At 38.8% G+C, this 23,048-nt stretch overlaps 2 protein-coding genes and 2 long non-coding RNA genes across 6 annotated transcripts in view; 2 read left to right on the forward strand and 2 right to left on the reverse strand.

The window, feature by feature from the left end:
• Window positions 1-180: 180 nt before the first annotated feature.
• Window positions 181-10,169, reverse strand: LOC112557336. Of its 2 annotated transcripts, none has more exons than XM_025227133.1 (5): window positions 9,682-10,169; window positions 7,511-7,620; window positions 6,869-7,304; window positions 6,243-6,306; window positions 181-1,207 (listed from the first exon to the last, which is right to left on the reverse strand). In XM_025227133.1, exons 1-4 carry the CDS (start codon window positions 9,707-9,709, stop codon window positions 6,245-6,247), a joined length of 636 nt encoding a protein of 211 aa, XP_025082918.1. In that variant the 5' UTR covers window positions 9,710-10,169; the 3' UTR covers window positions 181-1,207; window positions 6,243-6,244. The 2 variants fall into 2 exon arrangements, with proteins under 2 accessions (XP_025082918.1, XP_025082919.1); XM_025227134.1 differs by lacking the exon at window positions 9,682-10,169 and adding an exon at window positions 7,787-8,275.
• LOC112557340 lies at window positions 4,581-15,970 on the forward strand. Of its 2 annotated transcripts, XR_003097940.1 has the most exons (6): window positions 4,581-4,815; window positions 5,810-6,019; window positions 13,807-14,117; window positions 14,543-14,835; window positions 15,211-15,271; window positions 15,773-15,969. It is a non-coding gene; the product is annotated as an uncharacterized LOC112557340 (long non-coding RNA). The 2 variants fall into 2 exon arrangements; XR_003097939.1 differs by having other exon boundaries at window positions 4,584-4,815; window positions 15,211-15,970.
• Window positions 10,930-13,886, reverse strand: LOC112557339. The gene is made up of 2 exons (XR_003097938.1): window positions 13,347-13,886; window positions 10,930-11,526 (listed from the first exon to the last, which is right to left on the reverse strand). It is a non-coding gene; the product is annotated as an uncharacterized LOC112557339 (long non-coding RNA).
• A 5,263-nt stretch (window positions 15,971-21,233) lies between the features above and the next one.
• LOC112557338 overlaps window positions 21,234-23,048 on the forward strand; it is a 50,911-nt gene continuing 49,096 nt past the window's right edge. Inside the window, exon 1 of the mRNA XM_025227135.1 lies at window positions 21,234-21,382. Within this exon, the coding sequence (XP_025082920.1) occupies window positions 21,275-21,382 (108 nt within the window). The 5' untranslated portion in view covers window positions 21,234-21,274. The remainder of the gene's footprint in view (window positions 21,383-23,048) is intronic.

The following is a 23,048-nucleotide window of genomic DNA, read 5'->3' on the forward strand; positions in this document are numbered from 1 at the left end:
AATAAAGACGAAACATTTTTAAAATACTTGTTTTTACTTATTTTTTAAGTTAAAACTTGTAAAGATATTGTTGCAGTTTAAACTTAGGTTGAATGCAGAACTATGTATTTTGATTCTTTACCAAAAAACCCTTTCAATCAAAACCACCGAAATAGCTTACAACAAATAGCTGAATCAGTGTGAAATTTTTCTTTATTTGTGCAACATCTCCGGCTACCCGCTTGTTACAAGTCTGATCATCTGATCATTCGTTGCAAACCACATGATGCATGATAAAGAAAACAGCAACAACAGCAAAACTATACAGCTCTCACTCATAAATTCAAAGTCGTAAACGATTGCTACAATGTTGTCGTGGTCACCTATGATCACAGCCTTCTGGTGCAGACGACAAAAATATTAATTCGGTATAGTATTTCTTGTTTATCAGATTCAGCAAAACACGGAGAGCTTGCAAGAATGAAGCCAGATATTTTCACTGTAAATTCACAGTAATGAAGAGTAAACGAGAAAAACGAAAGTCATTTCAATTCTTAGATGTAAACCTGTCTGCTACTTCTCTGTAATAATTGTTTTTGGATGCTAGAATAAATCAAAAATAAAACAGACTGGTTATTTTAGTTGAAAATATTTTTATGGAAAAGATAATTAAAGTGCACTGTCATACATCAAATTAGATGAATATAAAAAGATAATGACATTAACAGTGCCTAGCGGTTTTGGAACAGAAGAAAGTGGCCATGTTTTATACGGGTATCTATTTCCAGGTTTTCACAAAAGCAAGTAATTTGGAAAGTAAAATATTGTAAACTATCACAATCATCATTAACAAGCTTGTATTTGTTTCAAATACTTGAGTCTTTAACATCTAAGTTTTACGTGTGGCATACACCAATTCAAAGAGCGAGACAATTATTGCAACAGAAGCAAGTTTGACAGCTAAGAAAAAATCATGAAATCAGTAATCTCTTCACCCTCCCTCATAATAACAACAACACATATGAAGCTTCAAGAACAAGATTTTTAAAGGTTTTTTTTCCAAAATAGTTTCTTCCTTGACGTATGCTGCAAAGCATTCTCTACCAAGGCAATATAATAATCTTCTTTGACGATGTTTCGAGGACAAGGACAGTTTAGTAGTGCTGCTTGTCAGGCTGTGACCATGCAGATGTACTCGCTGTCCTGACTGATTTCAATGAAGGACATTCTGAAATACACAAACGCAAAACATGTTAACAGAGCGCAACCTTTGAGGTCACTGTTGGGGTTGCAGAATTCGCGTTTCTTAATCACCTACTCAACATGTCAAAGGTGGAAATCTTAGTAACAGTCGCTATATCTGCTTATTTCTGATTACAGTGACATGACAGTTTTTGAGGCATGAGTCAAGGTACTCCGATGAAAATACTTCTTTCAGCGCACCTGAGATACTTTGTGAAAGGATTTGTTTAGACGGTAGAGCTTAGCTTTAATGTAGACATTCGCTAATTGCCTTCTCACTCCGAGAAGGAAGAAGGAAGAGGGGTAACTCGTGTTTGAATAAAAAAAAAAATGTTACATATAGGGCGCATTCACACAGTGAGTTCTCCAGGACAGCTTGGCTTTTGATACAGAGGAAGAGTATACAACACCTGTACGGATATTTGATGACAGAGAAACCTAGAGTAGAAGAGGGGTGATGTTCTCATAATTTTAAGTGTGTAATTCAAACCCGCTATGCATTTAAAAGATTGGAAATAAAGAAGACTGAGAAGAAAAAGATCAATGATATGGCAAGACACTAACCACAAAAATCTTCATAAAATTATGTACTCGTTTCTTCAGATTGCCCGATAACCTTTGTGGCAATGTACTATAGATGAGTGTTACTATGTGTATTGTAAGTAGATTGTAACGGTATTCGTGGTAAGCGATAAAGCTTTTTATTGTAGATGGAAATATTTAAAGTGTAGATGAGTATTTCCATAATTACAATAATTTTACTAACTGTGGATACTGTTATTATCAAAGAATAAAGATATTATTAATTTTAGATGTTGCTGCATATTAATGACAATAGTTTGTGACAAATGTCAAAGCGTGTATAATAATAGATGGCAATATTTTAAAGCATGGATATCAAAGTTATTAAGTGTAACTGATAACTTTTTAAATTGTAGATGTTAAATATTTGTCATTCAAAATATAATGCTATTAAAAAATAAAGTGCATATATAGTACTAGCAATCTGTGATTTATTAACCCTAAAGCAGCTTGCTAAAATTTTTGATGCAGACATCTACTTTTCGTCGTCGTGACATGCACATAAATGTTCCAAGGTTACTACCACAAAGCCGGATGCAGCCCCTAACGAGCACCCTGTTTTCTTTTCGGGTGAGACGGCGCATGCAAACTGACAGAATCGCAAAGTTCCCCAGCCGGACAGAGAGTGGGAGGCGATAGGTTGATGAGAACAACCCTGCATGGCCTGACTTGCCATCTTCCAACAAAAGTCATAAAAACTGCCGACGGATCGAATCACGGTCTAACTTTGGTTTTACCGGTCCGGAGGGTGTGACTTTGAGTGGAAAACGAGTGCTGGGCAGCCATTGTCTAGGATCGCATGACGCAGTCGTAGGGTTTAAAAACAAAATCGTGTCTAGGAGCAGTGGACTAAGAGCAGCCGGTGTCACGGAGTGAAAACCTAACTTGAAGTTCATTAGCTGAAAAGCGAGACCACTCGAGCCGAAAATAGAACGAAGTTTAAAGTTGTCAGAGCCAGCAATGGTTTTAACACATTACGTTTGGCATCAAAGAAAATACCGCTCTCCGTCCAGAGAGTTTTTACAACGAGGAGTGGTGGTTTGCTCAGTTGTTAATAAAAGGGTGGGAAAAATAACAAAATATTGATATTCTAAAATAGTGGAAATTATGAGCGAGAATAGCGGAAAACTGGAATGGAAATGAAGAGAGAGTGATCACCGAATACCTGATGTGTGAGTGCCGTTCTTTTAGCGTTCTATCAAAATCCATCAGTCTGTGAACTGATTGCGTGTTTGCGAAAAGCAGAAGCCGAACTGATACTGTAGAGAAAAATTAACACAAGGGAGAGGAAGAGATGGGATTGAACAGAGGCAAGGAGAGCAAGGGCGAAAAAAGAGAGAGGCTAAAGGAAACGAAAGGACTCTCTCTCTCTTTCTCTCTCTCTCTCACACACACGCACGCGCGCACGCACACACAGGGAGGAGAGCTAGCGTGACAGAGCAATGTCAGGTCCTTGCGAGATGCGGCGTAATTGATGTTCACCATTCACTCATCATGTCCGCTCCAAATGGACAACATCTACGACTTTGAGAACATAAATTCTGTTTTAGTAGACCGTATGTACATCATTATGGCAATTTTCGTGACATGCAACAGAGGACAGAACATGGTAGCTTCAGTGAGACGCTGTTTGTTCTATGTTCACCCATGCGTCTGTCAAGAGCTATGTGTGGGATTGTTTGAGTCTCTTTATGTGTGTGTTTGCGTGTGCCTAAGGGAATCTGGTCGTGGGAAAATTAACGTATCGGAAAGAGAGAGAGAGAGAGAAACTTCGCATGTTACCCGAGTAAAAATAAATTGAATTTAGGCCTCTTTCGTCATCTTACTAAAAGGAGGAAGCGTCCACAGAGAACATGTAGGACATCAGCCGGCTTAGTTTACAGAGACAATATTACTTGTCCACGTTTATGCGTGCTATAACTGTAACTTGAACTTGAAAACTTTTTAAAAACATGGTTGTGATTATAACAACGCCGGAAGATTACACGGAAAATTCCAGGGAAATATTTTAATAAAAATTGAGTCAAATAGTTCAGACGTTTGTTATTTATCCAAGATATAACGGGTTAGGTCAATAAGATGAAACTTTAAGAAAGGAAATCTTTGCGTTAATATAAAGTCTCAGAATAATATAGGCATTTCACATTGCTCTACAGAAGCAAGATTTGTCAGGTGTTTATGAGATGGCAATGACAATAATCAACTTTATTAGTTCCACAGTCGGCAATTTAAAGATGTAAACTAAGCAACTTTGTTTTCGGAGAATCAAAAAGTACAGTATCTAAGACATCTTTTCAAAACTATGCAAAATATATCTCCTATTTTTTTATTCCAGTAAAACGTGGTCCTAAATACACAGAACTCAAGCATGAGGCAATGATTAAATATGTACTGAAGACTGCATAAGCCTATTAACTCTTTTACCGAAATTTCCCCTTTTTCTATCGCTTATATTTCTTATAATCCTGTTAACTATACGGCAACATAACTCCAAATTATGTAGCTGCACAGCTTTCGCTGTCAAGGATTTGTGTAAAGTAGACAAGTATTTAATTTTCGGTAAGAACTGAAGACTGGTCGAATTGTCTGTCCTTGCCGGAGTCTAGATCTAAAAATATCTTCGCGCAGATTCCCGCGCCTCGAAACCGTCGTCTGCTTTGGTTTACACCGTTTGGGTGAACATTTTTTTCTTTTTTATTCAACCTACACATAATCCAAGACCATCAAGACTAGTTTTATGTATTTTCACAAAGTCCTTACATGATTTAACTTTAAAAAGTTAGTTTACCGACAGGCCTCTGCACATGCGCAGATGTTAGCAATTTAATCCGGGCAGACGACACTTTACTCGTCTGCAAAGTAAAATTTCAAAGAGATGACCGACATGCGGCATAAGCCACTGCTCAGCACTGCCCCAAAGAACCCTAAAGAACTGTGTAAACTTCTGCTGCCCTGAACCTTTTCAGTCACCAGCCAGGTACAGGGACACAAATAAACTACAAACCACCGAACGTACGTTGTCTTGAAAACTGTTGATATTGCGATAATTATAGAATACTGTTTGCCCCATCAGATAGCTGGCTCTGAATGCTATTCTTTCCGCATCTTTTATCTCTCTTTATATAAAAATAAAATCAAAGTGGATTTCCTCTTCTGGTGACAGTAATGGATGGTCTGCTTATACATAATATAAAACAATATATTTATATTTGTGTGTGTATTTGTGTGCTTGTTCTTGCACTGACACAACGCTTGCTCCAGCACAAACAGAATCATGAGATCCTAATTTCACGAATTTTTATTTGTATCTCTTAAAGCTATTTAAGCTCAGTCATTTTGATTTCCATTGACTCGTTACTTATATTTAATTGTGTTTTTATCAGCTGTTTGGAAAATGATAAGACAAATATTAAAAGGAAAATGTAGATGTCTAATAATGATGAGTATTGAGAAGCTGTTATGTCAATCATGATCTTAGAATTTCAGCCAGTGTGACACTGCCATGTCAGGATTGATATTGCTGATCCATAATACATCAAGCTGACAGTTCGTCTAAATAATAGTATTTAACACTGAAATTTTATCAGATTAAGAATATTGGTAGGTGTTATTTTCTCCTTTTGTTGTTATCCTATTTCATTTCACACAATCCTATTTCACTTGACTGTTCCAAATGTAGAAATGTGAGTCCGAATTGTTTTCTCCTGATGCCAAATGTGTAAATTGCAAATTAACCCTCTCTAGATAAATCCATAAAGAACGGTGAAAAGCAGTCTTTTTCTGCTGTTTAAATTAGAGATCAGTTAGACACCCTGATAAATTAGGTACCAGTTAAGTGCTGGGGGATCAGGGGGATGGGAGAGCCTCAAACAGTCAAATGTACTCGCCATGTACTAGCCTCCCTATTTTTTGGTATAATAATAATAGTAGTAATAATAATAATAATCGATGCTAATCTATTTTAATCATATTTATCTCTTACGATGTGTACTTTTACTCAATCTAGATGCAGTAAGTCAGTGCAGTATCAAGGAATGCTGTTTTGTCACATGAACAACAACATTCTTCTAATGGTGAAGAAACTGAGGAATTTCCAAAATTGAATATTACACTTGGCAGCTCAAAAGAACTGCAGACAATGGATAAACTCTTCAGATAACATGAAAAAAAAACCTGGTGGGAAATCTCTTTTTTTAAAACAAGTCATTATTAACAGGTATGGTTTTTTTTAATGGAATTTTATAGATATACTATATAATTGGATAGATTAGATCCATAGAATTATATGTGAATATTCTTTGTTAGTGGTCAAACACAGAAATGCGCCATTCATTTCAAGTGCCATTCATGCCTCCAGACATCATTTTATACAATGATCGAGCTTGCACTGTGGCCTTTTGACAGAGAGAGCCTTAATTCATAAGAAAATGAGCAGTTACCGTCAGCCTCTTGCGGCCTGAAAACCAAAGTGAGAGAACTGTCTTTTCCATTTTCCAGCATCCACTGAAAATAATTTAAGTACATAACGACACTTAGCTGAGTAAAAACAATTTACTTAATTTATCGCGAACGAATCGGCTTAACTGAGTCCATTTATGTCTAAGTCCATTTATACCAAAGGGAAAAAGACATATTCAGTCAGCGATAAAATAACAACACCATTCACATCAATAATAGGGATAAGAAGTTACACCTTTAAAAGATACGATGTTGACTACGCATTATAATAATTACGGCAAGTTTTGTGCGTCTTTTGGGTTTTGTGCATCGACAGATTTCTCTGGTGAAAGAAGAGCTATCAAAAATATTTTGAAATGACACTAAACTGCCTGATCTAAGTACAGACTGACAACAAACACCAAGCTGAAAACAAAAACGAAAATTTAACATAATTAGATTGCTCAGATGCTTGTTCGTCGGCCTGCGTGCAAGCCAGTGTAACATGTAGGATATGAAAGAGAACATGAGGAATAACGTTTATGTTTATGTGACTTTCCTATATCTTACTTCACGTTAAATCACTGCCAACTTAAGACTTAGATCGAATACCTCCCCATATACTTACATTTCGGGTACATATGGCTCAACACCAGCGCCTCCAGTCCCGGAAAGTACCGCTTCCCTCGGCTGCCCGCGAAGCCGCTGGGGTCAAACCGCTTGCTGCGGAACTCCTGTCCTTCCCACAATCCCTCATCGCCTGCTGGCATCGGAAGTCGTTTGCCGCGGCTGCCCACAAATCCGGTTTGGAGTCGCTTGAAAGATTTTTCCGAGAATCTCCTCTTTCCTCTGCTGCCGAAGAAAGCCCTAGGGTCAAGTCTTTTCGATGCTGCGCCCTCCTCCAGCTCGTCGCCTTTTGCCGCCTCGCTGGACTCTGTTGTATCCTTTTCCTCCAGCTCTTTAACAGTCATTCCTTTAAGCTCGGCAAGCATATGACTGAGCCCGAGCTTAGTGGCCTCATTGACTGGTACCTCGTCAGGTAAAGAGGGTTCACGGTCACCGAGCTGTGCAGAATCAAAGTGTGAGAAATCAAACAGGGCTGATTATACATCACCTTCAAAACAAAGACGAGAGAGCGGTTAGAAACGAAAAAAAAATATGTAGAAGTGCTCGTATAAAAGAAGATTTTATAAATAACTATTTTAAGGTAAAGGGATGAGAATAAAATTCGCAACAAACTTTGAAGTGTTAGCATGTATAGATCAGTTACCTTCAGCAAAGTCACACTTGAATGCGCTTGTGACACTGAAGCTAAGATGCAGAGCAGCGCAGCGATCAAAGGAGTTGTCGGATGTCGAAGCATTGTGGGCAAGTGCAGACCTGCAAAAAAACATCAACCGTAGGCCCCGAGTAACGTGCACATGCTGAACAAATTTGTTCATCTTTCCAAAGCTGATAAACGAGAAAATAGCTTGTTTTTATTTCTTTCTCACGATCGCGGCATGGAAATCTAAGAATTTGTAAAGATGCGGCTTAAGGTCTATACCTGGTTAAAACTGTTCAGGCTACAGGAAGAGAGATGAGATAGAAGTTTCCCAAGTTCGTCTCGTTTTGACTGTCACCTTCTACATTAAGGCCTCAACGTTCGAGCAGTGCTTTTAATGGTGTCGATGCGTTGGTACAATGTGTCAATATTGCTCTAGGCTTGTTTGCCTTGAGTGTCTGTCAGGACCAAAACCGCTAATAAACCTATTGATCCCAGAGCCTGATCTGAGAATGCTTTTGAGAGAAAAAAGATGACCGATACATTCTATGTGACAGAAACGGAGCTGCACGCGCGCTTGTTGATTATTTTTGCAGAGGGCAAGAAGACAAGAATAACAATCTGGCCAAGACAAAAACTCAACAAAAATGCCCTCTCTTGCTCGAAAGTAATAAAAATGAAATCTAATGAATCTGAGAATTCCAGAAATATAGAAGTGGTCACACATTAGCAATATTAAGTTACAGTCCTCTTTGTCTTCGGCTAGTATCAGCTTTACTGGAACTTTCAGTACATTCAGTTATCACTACTACTTTATTTATGACAATGACAATTCTTTATTATGTGTGCATTTTATATTCAAAAAGTCTTAATTATTGTAAATGTCGTGTAAATAGTTTTGTCTTGTAAAAACGTTACAAAAGTTACCGTCCTAAGACTATCACGAGATGTGGTTTGGGATGACGTTTTGCACCCAAGTACACATATGTGTACTGGATAGATGCATAAGAAGATTTCTTTCAAAGTTTAAGTTTCGATGAACTGATGAACAGTTAGTGAGATGTTGAAATATTCTCCGCATGCACATATACTCTCATGTAAACGCCCTTTCGACTACAGTATGTGGTCGAGGATTCCATATTGCCAAGAAAAAAATGTGTGAACTCTTGAGTCTAGTATAGGCTTGACAAAATCGTTGCTAAGTTATTTGAAAATTCTTCTTATTACAACCATGGATGGTTGTACATTTAAACTGAAGTTTACCAACGTCCTTAAGTTTTAAAAAAGTGGTTTCGTGTGTATGATTACGTTACGTTGCAATGGTAACCGTTGTACCGCAACTGACAACGTTCTCAGGGACACCTTTAAACAGTAAAGTGGGTCCAGTATAAATCATAACAGGTGTGTTATATACTTTGAAAAACTGTCTCGCTTGTGTGTCGATACTGAAGCTCCAGAGGTCTTAAGACTAGAAAATCATAAAGCACTGAATGGTTTCACTGGTGATGGGTCAGGTTCGTTCATCTTTAGTATGTTTATACTTAGAGTTGTAGCCCGCGCCTTAACAATGCTAACATTTATGTTTTTCCATTTTTTACTGATCCACGTAGAGAGCATTTCTACCCTTCCTAGCACCAAACCTAGCACCAAATGAATTGATTTTTTCATCACTTAAGCAAGTGGTTTAAATTTTGCTTTAGCTTATTTTAAATGGATTTTTGTGTGTGCGGTTTATCGATATTTCGCGGTTATAAGAAACGATCACTTCCAAGTTCTATTCTAAGGATATAAATTTTCGACCCTGCTTTGAGTCATTGGAACAGCTTGCACCTAGTCAGTTAGAGCACAAAAGCGACCCAGATTCCTTTTAGACTTTTTTCTTCCTGTCAACTTGACCCCAGTACTTAATCATCGGAAATCGCTTACGGTTACTACACACAATAAAAATGTAGTCTCCAGTATCGAAAATCAGTGTAAAGAGGGAAATGATACCAGTAGTCAAATTAAACTCAAGCAAACACAATTATTTTACGCGCACGCACGCATGCGCCATTCCTCCTACGCCAATCGGACAGACGCACATACACAGAGGGAGATAGAAAGACAGAGGATGGCAACAATTGCAGAAAAGGATTCTGTAGAAACGAGGCGATTAGAAGTTATTCTTAAGCTCTTACCTTGTTTAATGAGGACAGTAGTTATCATTTAGAAAAAAATCAGGACGTAACAAATCCCAAGAAATTCCTTAGTATCAATTATTTTCGATGTATTTTGAAAATCTTCACTTTCAGGTGTTGAGAGAAGTGGTTAACAACCGCAACTCTTGTCTTTTTGTCCTGCTGTATTCATTCAGTTCTACAGAAGGTTCTTCCTTTTATCTGAAATATAGTTAATATATTTTGTCTGCAGGTAGACGTGAAACTTTGCATAAACTGAACAGTTTGGCTGCGACAGCAATTTTTGCTCTAACGTTCTTATTCCATCGATCTCGCCCTTCACTGGTGTTAGATGTCGTCACTTCCTGCGCGCAGCGACTGTTTAATGTCGTACCACATTATATGCTTTCCCCTTTCTCCCGTGTATAGCTCCTCCCACGTGCAGCGGTGCGGTAGCGCAGTGTTCGTACACTCGCTTGTCACCACTGCAGCAAGGATCGTAATGAAGAGATTAAGCCAGCGTTAGAAATTGCAATCCTATCGTATTAGGAACTACCTTTGCATGTGGAACTACCTTTGCATGTGGAACTACCTTTGCACGTGACGCCACCCTTTGTGCGTGGCTTGGGCATCGGAGGTCAGAGGGTCACGAGTTCGATACGCACCGGCTAGCCTTTCCTAGTTCAATCGGCCAGGTTGATGAAATGCAAGAATTACCTATTTCATAAAGGGGAACGTTTTTAAAATATAATTTCTCATGGAGGCAAAAGGTCTTGTGAGGGCACTTAACCGGGTTTTAATATTAATTGTAAGAGTTTGGATGGCTTTTACACGGTCGAATGAGAGTGGTATTGAATCTTAATGTTTTTATATGGAAGTGGAATAGAAAGATTCTGGGAGTGGGGGTGGGAGAGTATTCTATGCTGATATTGAACGTTGAGCTCACAAACAATCAAAGGAATAGGTAGCATGAGTGAACCCATGCACATGGTGGTTATAACATTACAGCACGTGCCATAGTTTCAGAAGTTTATCCGCAGCAGAGAGTTCCCCCATGCCGGAGTATCGCGTCCTCGCCATCCGCAAGGACAGGCTTGGTAGAAGTTAATGCGGCCATTAGTGCGGTGTAGTTAGAGTTTCCATTTTGTGACTGCCAATATTCAAAACCTTTACTAGTTCTATAACAAATGACGCCGTGGTTAAATGTCTCCGTTGTCGTGAAGACAGATTGCTTGATCTGCCAGCAGCTTACAAACAACAAACAGCCAGTATTTTTTAAATCTTTATTTATGTCTGAAGTCTGCAATTCCTCCTGAAATGTGACGAAGTCTTACTCGTAAAGTAACAGTTGAAAACAAATCATAAAATACTTCTCCACCGATAATAAGTTTCTGGGACAGTATAATACCAGGATAATAATAAACACTTAGAGAATTGCTTATGCTTCAGTGGCATGCCACTAAGTCATAAACAAGTACAAAGGTTATGGGGTCATCAAACCTAAGAAATATGAATTAGAATGTAAAACGCAAAATTCTATGTAACGACAAAGAATAGAGCTATAACAATTTACATAAGCTTTTATTTATTTTAAAATGCTTTGATTTTTGAAAAGTATTTTACATGCGTAGATCAACAACGTGGGTACAAAAAGATTGTTCCAACGAATACACATTTTTTTGTTACCGAGCAATATCTTAAAACTACAACTGCGCTTAAACGTAACTTAAAGAAAGAATTGATTTCCATAAAATAATTTCTTCTGCTACATGTACTTGTAACTAGCCCATGTGACAGTCCAGGAGATGTAGATGAATTCGCCGTTCCGTTTAAATTCATAGGATTAAGGCTGTCATCTAAGGACCTCTGAAACAGATAAGCAAACACACGTTTACTAAGTGAGATACAGGATTTATGTTTCTTGTGATTGCTAATTAAAACAATATAAAAAATATTAGTAACTGTCGGTATTGCGGCCTACGTCTACTTCAAAAGACAGGCTTGGACATACGCCAGGCCTTCTGGCACGAAGCGGATAATGTTAGGACCAAATCCTTTCAACTTTGGAATAGTCCAGCCTTGGACTGGGCAGATTTATTTCGCTTTAATCTACCAGTTATTCTGGGAACATCCAGAAAGTAGTGTTTTTAATTTGGAAAACTCATGAGAGTTGTTGGACGGGTAGGCATACTTTCGGGTCCTCTACAGAAGTTGCATTCAAAGATAGTGCACCTTACTTCAAGTAACCCAACCTTTGTCTCCTATGTCACGAGGTCTCCTAGTAGCGAGATTCCTGCGGTGTTCAAGCAAACGCATTCTGTTCTCAGAGAGAATGAAGTTATTTTAATGAAGTATTTTCAAAACTGACTAGAACGGCCAAGTCTTTCAGTAGCAATCAAACGTTATTCTATCCGAATTTTTTACATTAAAAAAAATTGTGTGTTCTTTTTCCTCGTTTAACGATACATTTTTGAGACAGAGTTGAAATGTTTTAAAGCTTCTTGAACGGATGTTTTTTTTTCTCTTAGCTATCATCGTTAAAGAATTGCTACAGTGTTGCTCGGGTATTATCATCCAGTACATCATCGTCTGCTGCCTTGCTACGAAGAAAAAAATGCACTGATTATTTCTAGAGCTTTCATTTTAGTGTTGATTTCCTAATCTAAAACTTCTTTTTCCCAAGTTATTGAATATAATATCTTGCTCGCGTGGTTTATCTTCAGCTTCTATTCCTTGTTGTAACGCCTCAAAAGTTTTTGTCGTGACCTGTTTCTTGAGACATGAATTTAGTCGTCAATGATGGAGTATACATTGTCTTTAATGTCTTCAAAAGAAAATGTAATAGTTGAATCTTAAAACTTTATATACAACCCCACCATGCGGTGAAATTATCTTGGGTTTATTAAAGGAAGAGCCCTCACCAAGTGTCTTAAGAAACTAAAGTTAATTGTCGGAAAATATAAAGTGCAAGACACTGAGTGTAAACACTGAAATAAATTCGAAGAGTGTACAATAAATTAAAGTTTCTCGGAAAGAAAGATGAAATTAGTCTACACACGTTTCTTTGCACTGAATGTTTGTCCTTAGCAAAATTGGGAGCGCATGGAGATCCAAATCTTAACAAAAACCAGCGCATGGTCTGTGCAGAAGCTACCTCGACCTTTATATTTTCTGAGGGCATGGTGTGTTTTGGAGCTTGAACCGAATCCGAACCGAGAGAGAGCTTCGTGGAATAGAATGTCAGTCTTAGATGAGAGCGTGGTTCCCGAGGGGACATTTGACGCATGACTGGACACTTGCTGAAGTACAAGGAGAGGACAGCTGACCGCTCGGAATATTATTTATGAAGCGGGGATAAGTTGTTATCCGTGAGCAAATGAGAAAATTAAGGAAAATCATTTTGTCTCTGTAGTTACAAGCCACTGTCCAGATTTTGTGGATATTGCTTTATGTTACTTTACCACCTTTTATACATTGATTGAAACACTCCACCTCTTTGGAACTCCAGATAGTTTTGTAAGACCCAACTGCTTAGCGAAAATTGGATAATGTATAGGCTTAGACGAGTATACGATCTTGCAAGAAAATAATGAGGAGTAGGGGAAAAAGAGAGGGAAAAAGAAAGCATGGATTACATTATGGTAGACTGACTATATTTTCATGCCATGCTCACATAATGTACTTACCGCGACTGCTGTGGTCCAGTGGTTTGCTGCTTCACATATGATCGTTTTTCAGTCCTTGAGCGTATGGAGGCAAGGGAAAGCTTCTCGTGTCTACTTCGATGCTGTTTCCGTGTTTGTTTTTCAGTCCTTTTTTGTTTGTGGGAAATAGGAATGTTTCTCGTTCCTTTGGTGTTTTCTCCCCGTCGGCCGTTTCGACACTGCGTTCATATTCGTTTTTCAGTCCTTGAGCGTATGGAGGCAAGGGAAGGCTTCTCGTGTCTACTTCGATGCTGTTTCCGTGTTTGTTTTTCAGTCCTTTTTTGTTTGTGGGAAATAGGAATGTTTCTCGTGCCTTAGGTGTTTTCTCCCCGTCGGCCGTTTCGACACTGCGTTCATATTCATTTTTCAGTCCTTGAGCGTATGGAGGCAAGGGAAGGCTTCTCGTGTCTACTTCGATGCTGCGTTCTTGTTTGTTTTTCAGTCCTTGAAGGTACGGGAGCCAAGGAGGGCTTCTTGGTGCTCGGCTTTCCTTGGGTACCGTTGCTCTTGCAGTCGCTTGTGCAGACAACAGCACTACACTGCAGACAAGCACAGCGAACACAGCGCTGGTCAGTGGGTATTTCATTATCTTCTACCTAGTTTTATGAAGACAACAGATGTATCTTGTGCAGAAAACAATTATTTCCGTACGTAAAAAACAACTTAGCTCTCTCAAGCAGATGTTGACCATATGGCTGTCCTAACATACGTGCAACATTATATACTCTTCCAGGATATGCAATCTTCATTTTGGTGAGTTGAATCAGTTTAATCAGAAACGTAATGTTTAGGCTTTAACATTAATGTCTGCAATTCTGATAATTTCCCATAATAATTACAGGAGACCCGTAAAGGTAAATAGGTTTCTAATAGCCATCAAATAGGATAACTCACAATGGCACAGCAGGAAAATTATTATAAAACGTAACCCCTGCAAGATTCCAACAAAATTTGAGTCATTGAGGTAGGACATCTGTCAAAATAGCTTTGGTGTCACGCACTTGAATAGTTTTATAAGGTGGGTAGGGGAGAGACTAGAGACAGGGCAGAACATTAAACAACCTCTAGATCTCAAGGCGAAGCAGTCATCTCACTGTCATAGACAGCATAGCTGGATGAACTAAGAAAGAAATAATGTAAAATATGTTTATACTTATGTTTTGTTTAATGTTCTGTAGCTTCTTTGGTGCGTGAAAGAGATCGCCAGCATCTACGTTTCGACCAGGACCGGCGCTGGGGGGATAGGGAGCGAGCAGGGGCGACCACCCAAGGCCCCGCGCCTGACGAAGGCCCCGCTAACAAGTGCACCTTCAGGAGGAGAAAGTCCGTAATTGTTTATTGCCCTGCTACGTATGTTGTGCCGGCTTCCAAAGGTCCCGCAATTCTATTTGCCCAAGGTCCCGCATCCCCCTAGCGCCTGCTCTGTTTCGACAATTTAAACAAAAATCTCAAAAAAGGAAGACTTCCCAAGGTAAACATCCTTGTAACTTTTTACTTATGAGTAAATTTGGAAAACTAGATTTAGAAATAAAAGTATTTAAATTTAACTACATATGCTTTATAAAACATGTTTTTATATTATTAATAACTGGTGAATCAATGCTAGTTGTCATTATGACTACCTTAGACCTTGTGCACTTCAGCTGACACAAGAGGAGAAAAGTTCTTTTGGAATATTCTTGTCTGGGTTTGACCATTCTTCATTCTCAATTTTTAAAATTCTTTCTTCACCTACAAAAAATAAGAAAATATCTCCGAAGAAGAACCAAAGACTCTGACTTTTAAGAGGACACCACATAGCTTTAAATTAAAATGTGGACATAATCAAAACTGATTTTATCGACAGAGAAAGCTGATACATAATCGGAACAAGTATCAAATTGTTTACCCATTTGAGCTCGCCAAATGTAAGGACATTTCAAGTGAATGTGTTCGAAGATAAAATTGAATATCCAAAGAGGAGAATGAGATGAGGCTGAATGTGAATGAACAAGTTGGTTTGATACCAAAATGCAGGCAATTGTGCTTATGGTTTTAGAATTATGAAGAAGACGACAAGGTTTGTGCCGTACAGCAGCAGACAATCAATTCAAAATCCTGTACATTTCAAACCCTTGTTGACACTCTCATTTATTATTCTTAGTCTCCTATTTAATTTCTTGAATACTGAAAATGGTATTAGACTGTGATATAATGTTTGAGGACTGACTGCGCTGGCAACAACAGCTGAATGGTTTAGTATAAAAAAATTTGCAGACTAGTTATTTGTTGTCAGTGAACCGTGGAGTTGTTTTTTTTTTTTTTTTTTTTTTTTTTTTTTTTTTTTTTTTGTAAAGTCGCTGTGTAGGGCGAGGAGAAATATATTCCTCTGTAGTATATTTATTATAAACCTAATGCTTCCATGACAGGTGCGAATCGAACGTGATTGTTCTGGGTACTCAGTCGCAGAAATGAACTACAGTTATCTTTTCATTGGTGTCCGCACGATGTAACCCCTAGGCAATCCGTTCCCCTAGAAAAACTTTTTGTGCTTACATGTTACATAAGAATGTGCATTGAAATAGAGTAAATAAAAAAGTGAAATTAAGTGCAAATCGTTTCAAGGACAATTGCCGTTTGCTGCAAACTGTTATAGTGCACGTAATTTACATGCTTGTATAATGACAGTTAATACTTTCATAAAATGGTCCTAAACTAAAGTGACTGCGGCTCAGCTGTCCGAATTCACAACTCCACGAAATTGCAAAATTGATAAATTTCAAAGCATTTTATAGTCTCAAAACGTCACACAACAGCCATCATTATAAATGATTATGGTAGGTGGTTGCAATGACATCTGACATCGACCTGAGATAATACAGCACTTAGTTGAAAGTTCACCAAGGACAAGATAAAGTCACAACAGCAAATTATGTGGTGAACATTTTGTCATTAAACAGTTTGATTGACCGACATGATGATAACCCCCTGAGAGGAATGAACCGTGAATGGACTATTATTTTGATATGATACCAGCTTTTGCTTAATAGGTGAGGGGTATGTGAGACGTCGACAGGACATGTTAATGGAGTCACGTTGGTTGTAGTTGCCGGTGTCACGGTCTCAGATTTCTGTAAAATAACCATAAACTGGTACCGGCGACTGTTAAAATTTATACGCAGACTATAGCTATATAAATTATAATTTATATGCTGCGCAAAATTCAAGAAACGCGCGTTACTACAGTCCTTTGTGCTTGTACCCTGTAAACAGCCATTTTTAACCTCTAAGTTTAGGTACTTCGCACATGGCAAAAATATGCTGTTGCTGCCCAAGGTGTAAAACCGTTTGTCCGATCTTGGTAAAAGTTTAAAAGAATATTTCTTCCGTCTTTGGGAAACTTGTAGTCTATTTTTCGTATATTTTTCTCCTTTTCCCATAAATGACACGTGTTTAATCATTAAGATAACAGCATTACATTGTGGATATAAAAGTGAGAACACACGAGCGTCACCGCGACGAGCAAAACAACTGCTGACAGTGTCAGCTGGAACTTCTTTGCCAGGCGTGGAAAAAAAGTAATGCAAACGATGGATTCTGCAGCGTCAGGCACTCATCCCGAAATAATATCTGGGAAGGGAACAAGATATTTTATGATAAATGTAATAATGATAAATATCCAAATGCTTTCACAAAATTAATATTGTTTTGCTACAGGAACAAATTGTTGGAGAAATAGGAATTGCCTATTTGCCTCTGATGTGCTTGCTAAATTCCCAATATATTTATAGAGAGAGAATTAAATAAGTAATACTTTTAGTAATAGTTTTGATGAACAGCCCTCCTACACCTCCATACCATCTCCATTAATTCTTTTTTGTTGCTTTTCTTCTTACCTCTACAATTTCACGACTGTATGTTTGGCTTAAAGGTTTAAAGGTTGTAACGTCTTCGTTTTTATTGAAACCTGTACTAGACGACCAAAACATACAAATCTTTGAAGAAAATGGATGGACCATGAAGAGAATAAGAACCTGCGTGGAACACCAAGAACAGGGGATACCACCGAACCACAGAGCTTTCAGTCCTTGCTGTCGTGTGAAACGCAGCTTTTATCTCGGTCACTAAGCATGTGTCTGCCGACAGCAATCTCTCTGACTAACCTACATTAGTAGTGGCGAAAGGGGAGACAATCATGAGAAAAAGGGAACGAAGTGATCTTGTACATTATAGGAGACAATTTGTCTATTTGTTCTCTCCCTTACACTGAAGTGTGGATAATATCTGAACTCCGACAAACACTTGCAATATGCTGCCTGACCGATGCCCATTAAAAAAAAAATTAAAATTGTATGTTTTACTTCATCTTCAACACTTTTAAAGTCTTAATATCCTAAAATTGGTCGTAAAAACACTCACTCAATCCACGCACTAAACACACACAGCTTACAGGACATTCGCTTGGGCTTGTTTTTTCTAGTCTGATAGTTCTCTTTATCAAAATATTAAATAGAACCTGTTGCTTGCGGGCCTTCTTGTCTTAAAACATATCGAAACAGCTCCAAAGTTTCCATAGCGATTTTTTTCTGAAAAATGATAGACTTTAAAGACATTTACCATTTGACACGAGTAGGAAGGATGTATATGTTCGTGCAGGAAGCGTTACCATTTTTGCATGTTGTGTGTAATGAGATATAAGAACAACTTACACTTCAAAACAGAAGAAGACTTTTATTAATCTTGTTGTCTCATTTGCGAGCCATATCAAACTGATGTTATCGGCCTGCTGCGTTTCATAAAGACGACGCTTCATGCCGTCAGCGAGTGTCTTGTCAAACAAAATTTTATTCGCGTCGGGGAATATGAGGTGAGCGATGTGAGCCACTGGGTATAGGCACGTTATTAAATTTTAAAGAACAGACCGCAGAGTTGCATAGAGAAGAAAGTAAAAATGTATCGAATTAGAATGATTGTCTACGCCAAAATATCTACCCTCTTTATTTAGGAGTATATTACTTGAGTCAGAAAGGTATGTCTATGTTTGAGAACTATAAAAAAAGTTCCTTCGTTATACTTATTCTGGTGTTGATTTTAACACGATAGACGACAGAAGAGGTTTTTCAGATTCAGAGAATATTACATTCTCAAAACTGTAATTTTTGTCAAATTACACCAATGAAACTCGCCACTTCCATTGATATAGCTGATGATGTCATCACGAACAAGAAATCCAACGTGATGCTCTTCTTTGTACTCACTTTAACTGACTTTGTCAGAAGGTGCCTTTTTGAAATTATTTTTTTGTCAAATATTTTAATTATCCTCACTTTGCGAAATTGTGAATACGCCATTGGTATTTTCACCTCTTGTTCGAGTTCTTAAGGACATCTGCTTTTAGTGTCGCCACATTCCAAGTGCCTATGGAAATGCTCTTGAGACATATATTGGTTTTAGGGTCATCAGTATCATACCTAAGGCCTCCTTCGTGTTTGCCGTTCAATGTGCAATTCGTGTTGACCCAGCAATGATAAAACCATGAAGTAATTAGCGTCCTTGCTTGTAACGATGGCAGAAGAAACATTCTAAGTATTAATTTTGACGCCAGACATATGCAGCTTGCACTTAGTCTAAAAGTGTTCAAGTTCTTTTGTACAGGTCTGCACTTTCCCGCAAATGCTGCAACATCCTTTGATCATCTTGCTGACCTGCACTTTAGTGTTAGTCAACAATAGCGCTCAAGAACAGCCAGGCAGCTTGCTATTACTACCGTCTTCTCCAGGGGCACAACACAGCTCTCTAGGTTATCTCTGAGACAGTTATCTCTCACGTTCTAAAAAACTGAGCACTTCATTGAATTCCATTTGAGCATAGTCAAATCTTGCGTGACCTCTGGGTCTGACCTCATTCAACTTACAAAAGAAACAATGTTGTTCGCCATGTGTCACCAGAAGTCGCTCCATCTTGCGCGTTGCCAAATTTCAAATTATAAAATATGTCATTATACTCCACTTCATCATGCCAAGCTATTTGCGGTTGACTTCTATTAAAGCTTTAGTATTTTGTTTCTCAGACAGAACGAACGACGACTCCTTCGGCACAGATTAACGATCGCCTTAGAATGAAGACAAATATGCTTAAAGCGATTACTCTGTTCTTTGATTTTCAAAGCTATTTTTTAAAATTTTTAAAGTTTGGACCAAGGGAAAAAATGTCTTTTTCTTTCTTCTTCAATTTTTTGCTTAACTCTTAACGGAGGTACCAGTCGTAAGGCAGACATGACGGGACACGCAGAGGTAAACACGCCAACAGAGTCGGCCATGAGCCCTCGTGAGAAAGTCCTCCACTGAACAGCCGGTCCACTTCTTCACGTTATTCACCAAGAAAGAAATCCATCAGCCCACATCACTAATCAAATAAGGATAAAGAGGTGAAAATCTTATGCAAGAGGACTACGTGTCCAGTAAACCCACTGTTTATATGTCATCTCACACTACGTTTACACACGGTGGGTAGCGCTCCTCGTTCCGGCGTATTATAGGAAGCGGCCTTCTTTTAAGTGTCCCACTCTGTAACTCAGGTGATTAAAGCTATCGTCAACCTTGTGCTTATACCAGCCGTTTGGCGACTGGCAGCAGATAATTGCGAATTCCTGGAGTGACATCACACAATACATCCAGCAGTCATCAGACAACAACGTTCAAGCGCACCATCTATGCCAGACTCTGTGCTTCCTCTTTGGGACTGAGAAGTCAGTTGCGAAACCACTAACATACGAACATGGCCATTAACACCAAGTCTCCAGCACCAGTCTTAAGAACCCGCGATTTAACCAGCTTGAAGTGTCATACTGGATCGTCCAATTCAGCTATCAAAGGTTTCCGTGAGGCTAACCATACCCACCCTGGCAATCAATCACATTCAAACGGATCGTTGTTGCACGCATATCGAAGACAATGATATTTCTTAGTAGAAACAGGAATCATTATCACATGCAGAGAAAAAGACGAAAGAAAGAAAAAACACAGTACGCTGTTGATGGATTCATCAAGCTATGGCCAGCTTTAATACGATCGTCTGTCTTAGTCAGCGGGACAACTCTGTGAGGCCCTCATGTGCTCAGACGACAATTGTATCCCGCGACTTCCAAACCGAGCATCTCTTGTTTTTCCACTCGTCAGTATTAATGTCATGACTTTAATGATATTTCATGAAAAAAGAAGATATGATGTTGTGTGTCATCATCGTTCGCTACATCTTGAGTTTTGTGAGATTTTAAGCTATAAAATACTCTTTTACAAGGCACTTCTTCATACTTCAGTTATCTTTTGTCAGAATTTTGCTAAATCTGTAATATTTAACTTCCCGACTTCTCTGAACTTCTGAACTGTATAATAGGAGATAGGCTTCTCTATCTCATAAAAAATCGAAAGAGAAAAATCATAAGCCTTCTTCTTCATCGAACACTCAAAAATGTGTTGTCCACGAATTCTCTCTATCAAAAGCCAAGCTAATTTTTGGAGGTGCTTGCCTTAACATAACTGCAGTCGCACGTCGCTTAACGACATATACACCTTCTGAGAAATGCGTCGTTATTGAGTGCATTATAAAGTACACTTACACAGACATCTTTATTATCATTATCAAGTATTGTGTACAGAAATCCGCTGTTATTTTATTCGACTGTTTTGGCACAGATGGTGAACTGAAACGCCGTTGTTGTCATATCTACTGAATGTACTCTGGGACGATGTTTTCATTCTTTAACAATTATTTGCCAAACAGTTTGCCTCAAAGTTTGTGGAGCTACATAGACCATTCTACGCCATTGGCTTCTGTCGCTGGTTTTCAGCTTTCAGCTTTCAGTTCTATTCGCTTGAGGGACTTGTTTTATCTTACCATCCTGTAGTTCACCGTGCAGCAGTTGGCGGGGGATGCGGAGACCTTCCATCCTCATGACACATCCCGTTCAACAGAGTTGGGCTTTAAGGAGTATGGGGTTGATTCTGATGCAGTCTGCCCTCTCCATGACTTCTGGGCTAGTAAGTATGTCTAACCACTTAATGCCAAGAATGGAGCGAAAGGCTTGCATGAGGAAAGATGCTTGCAGTGCGGATTACATATCTGCAGCAGTAGAGGAGGGAAGGAAGGACAACGGCTTTATGCACTTTTAGTTTCGCGGAAAGTTTGGTGTGCTGATCGAGCACTCTGCCCATTGCCTGACCCACCTTGCTGATCCCAGGATTAGAATCAGCAACCATAAGCAGAGACAAACTCCACCTAATAACTAGTCTGTTGTCAGGGATGAGTACCTGTGGCTGGGTATGGAGGTTGTCTGAGAGAGAAAAAAAAACAACAAATCGACCATAAGACCGACGGTCTCGATGCTTAAGACTTAATGAACAATCTGAGATATTCTGTGGCGATTAAAGTGTGGACATAAAACGCGACTGTTCTGAAAGATTTGTTGACCATTTCATCACATTGTAGCCCATATTAATCGACATGAAACAAAAATTGTCAGCGAGCTTTGTTTGGTGGGTCTAGTGACACCGGTTCTAGAAGATTTTAAAACTTGTTGAATGGCAGTCTGTATCTGTACCACTGTCCCTCTAACACCTCTGATATTGAACTGTTTGGCTGCGATGATTTATTTACACCTGTCGCAGACTATTTGACTCCCTCTGCAATGAGGCAAGTGTTGTAATGGAGATAAATATTTCAATCATATATCTTTTTCTATGTTTCTCTCACGTTCCTGGCATCATCTGGTAACATCTTCGCATACTATTTTCATCAATATTTTGAGCATTTACAGTATCTAATTGCAGGAATGAGCTTCACGGAAAATACTAGAACAGCGTGTCCAAGAAACTAAACTGTCAGACAGCGGCATGTCTCAGTTGCAGGTTGACAAGAGTTGAAATACATTTGCAAAAATAATTTATGATATGTCGCAGTACGGGATTAGTTCTATGGAAGAGACGGGCTCTGTCCTCACACTTTACCCTGTGATAAACAAGGACTGTAACACCTCACTCCCTGATGAGTAACGGGACGACTTTTACCTTTCCACCTTTCAGTTTTGAAAATAGGAAAAAACCTGAGCCGAGGATATCCTGGAATAGAGAAGCCGATTTAAGTTGATTTGTGCAACATTCTTTGGTGTTCAGTCATCAGCTTCGTGTGATTTTAATGCTTTTATTTTGACACCCGTAAATTTAGTGCCGGTTGAAAAGTTCTCTGTGTTTTTGAGGGCCCAGTGAACTAAAGGAATGAAAAAGAACACATGCCCTGGAGACGCCTGGCTTCATCGACTGATGCTGCGGTGAGAGACAGGAGTGGGAGGGAGCGAGAATGGGTTGACGGGTGTGATTTCGGTGACGTCAGAGCTGTTTACAGCTGATACACCACGGGTCAAAGAGAACTACAGCTCAGGGACTCATGCTTATTTCTGCAAAATACTATCTGTTCAACTTCTATTTTTAAAACCTGTGTAGTTTCCTGTTTGAAGCTAGCAGGGTTACCAGTTTCACCTGGTTTGATAATTTATCTGTTTCTAGTTATGGTTTCATTGTCGACTAGTTTTAGTGATGAATTAATTCAACTTAAGCTTGCTCATGTGCGAGGTTGGTGTAATGAAATAATAAAGCACTTAATGTCCTTTATAACTTGGCAGAATAACAGCTCCTGTTCAGAAAGGGGAAT

The sequence above is a fragment of the Pomacea canaliculata genome, linkage group LG2 (assembly GCF_003073045.1).
Source record: "Pomacea canaliculata isolate SZHN2017 linkage group LG2, ASM307304v1, whole genome shotgun sequence".
NCBI lineage: Eukaryota > Metazoa > Mollusca > Gastropoda > Architaenioglossa > Ampullariidae > Pomacea > Pomacea canaliculata.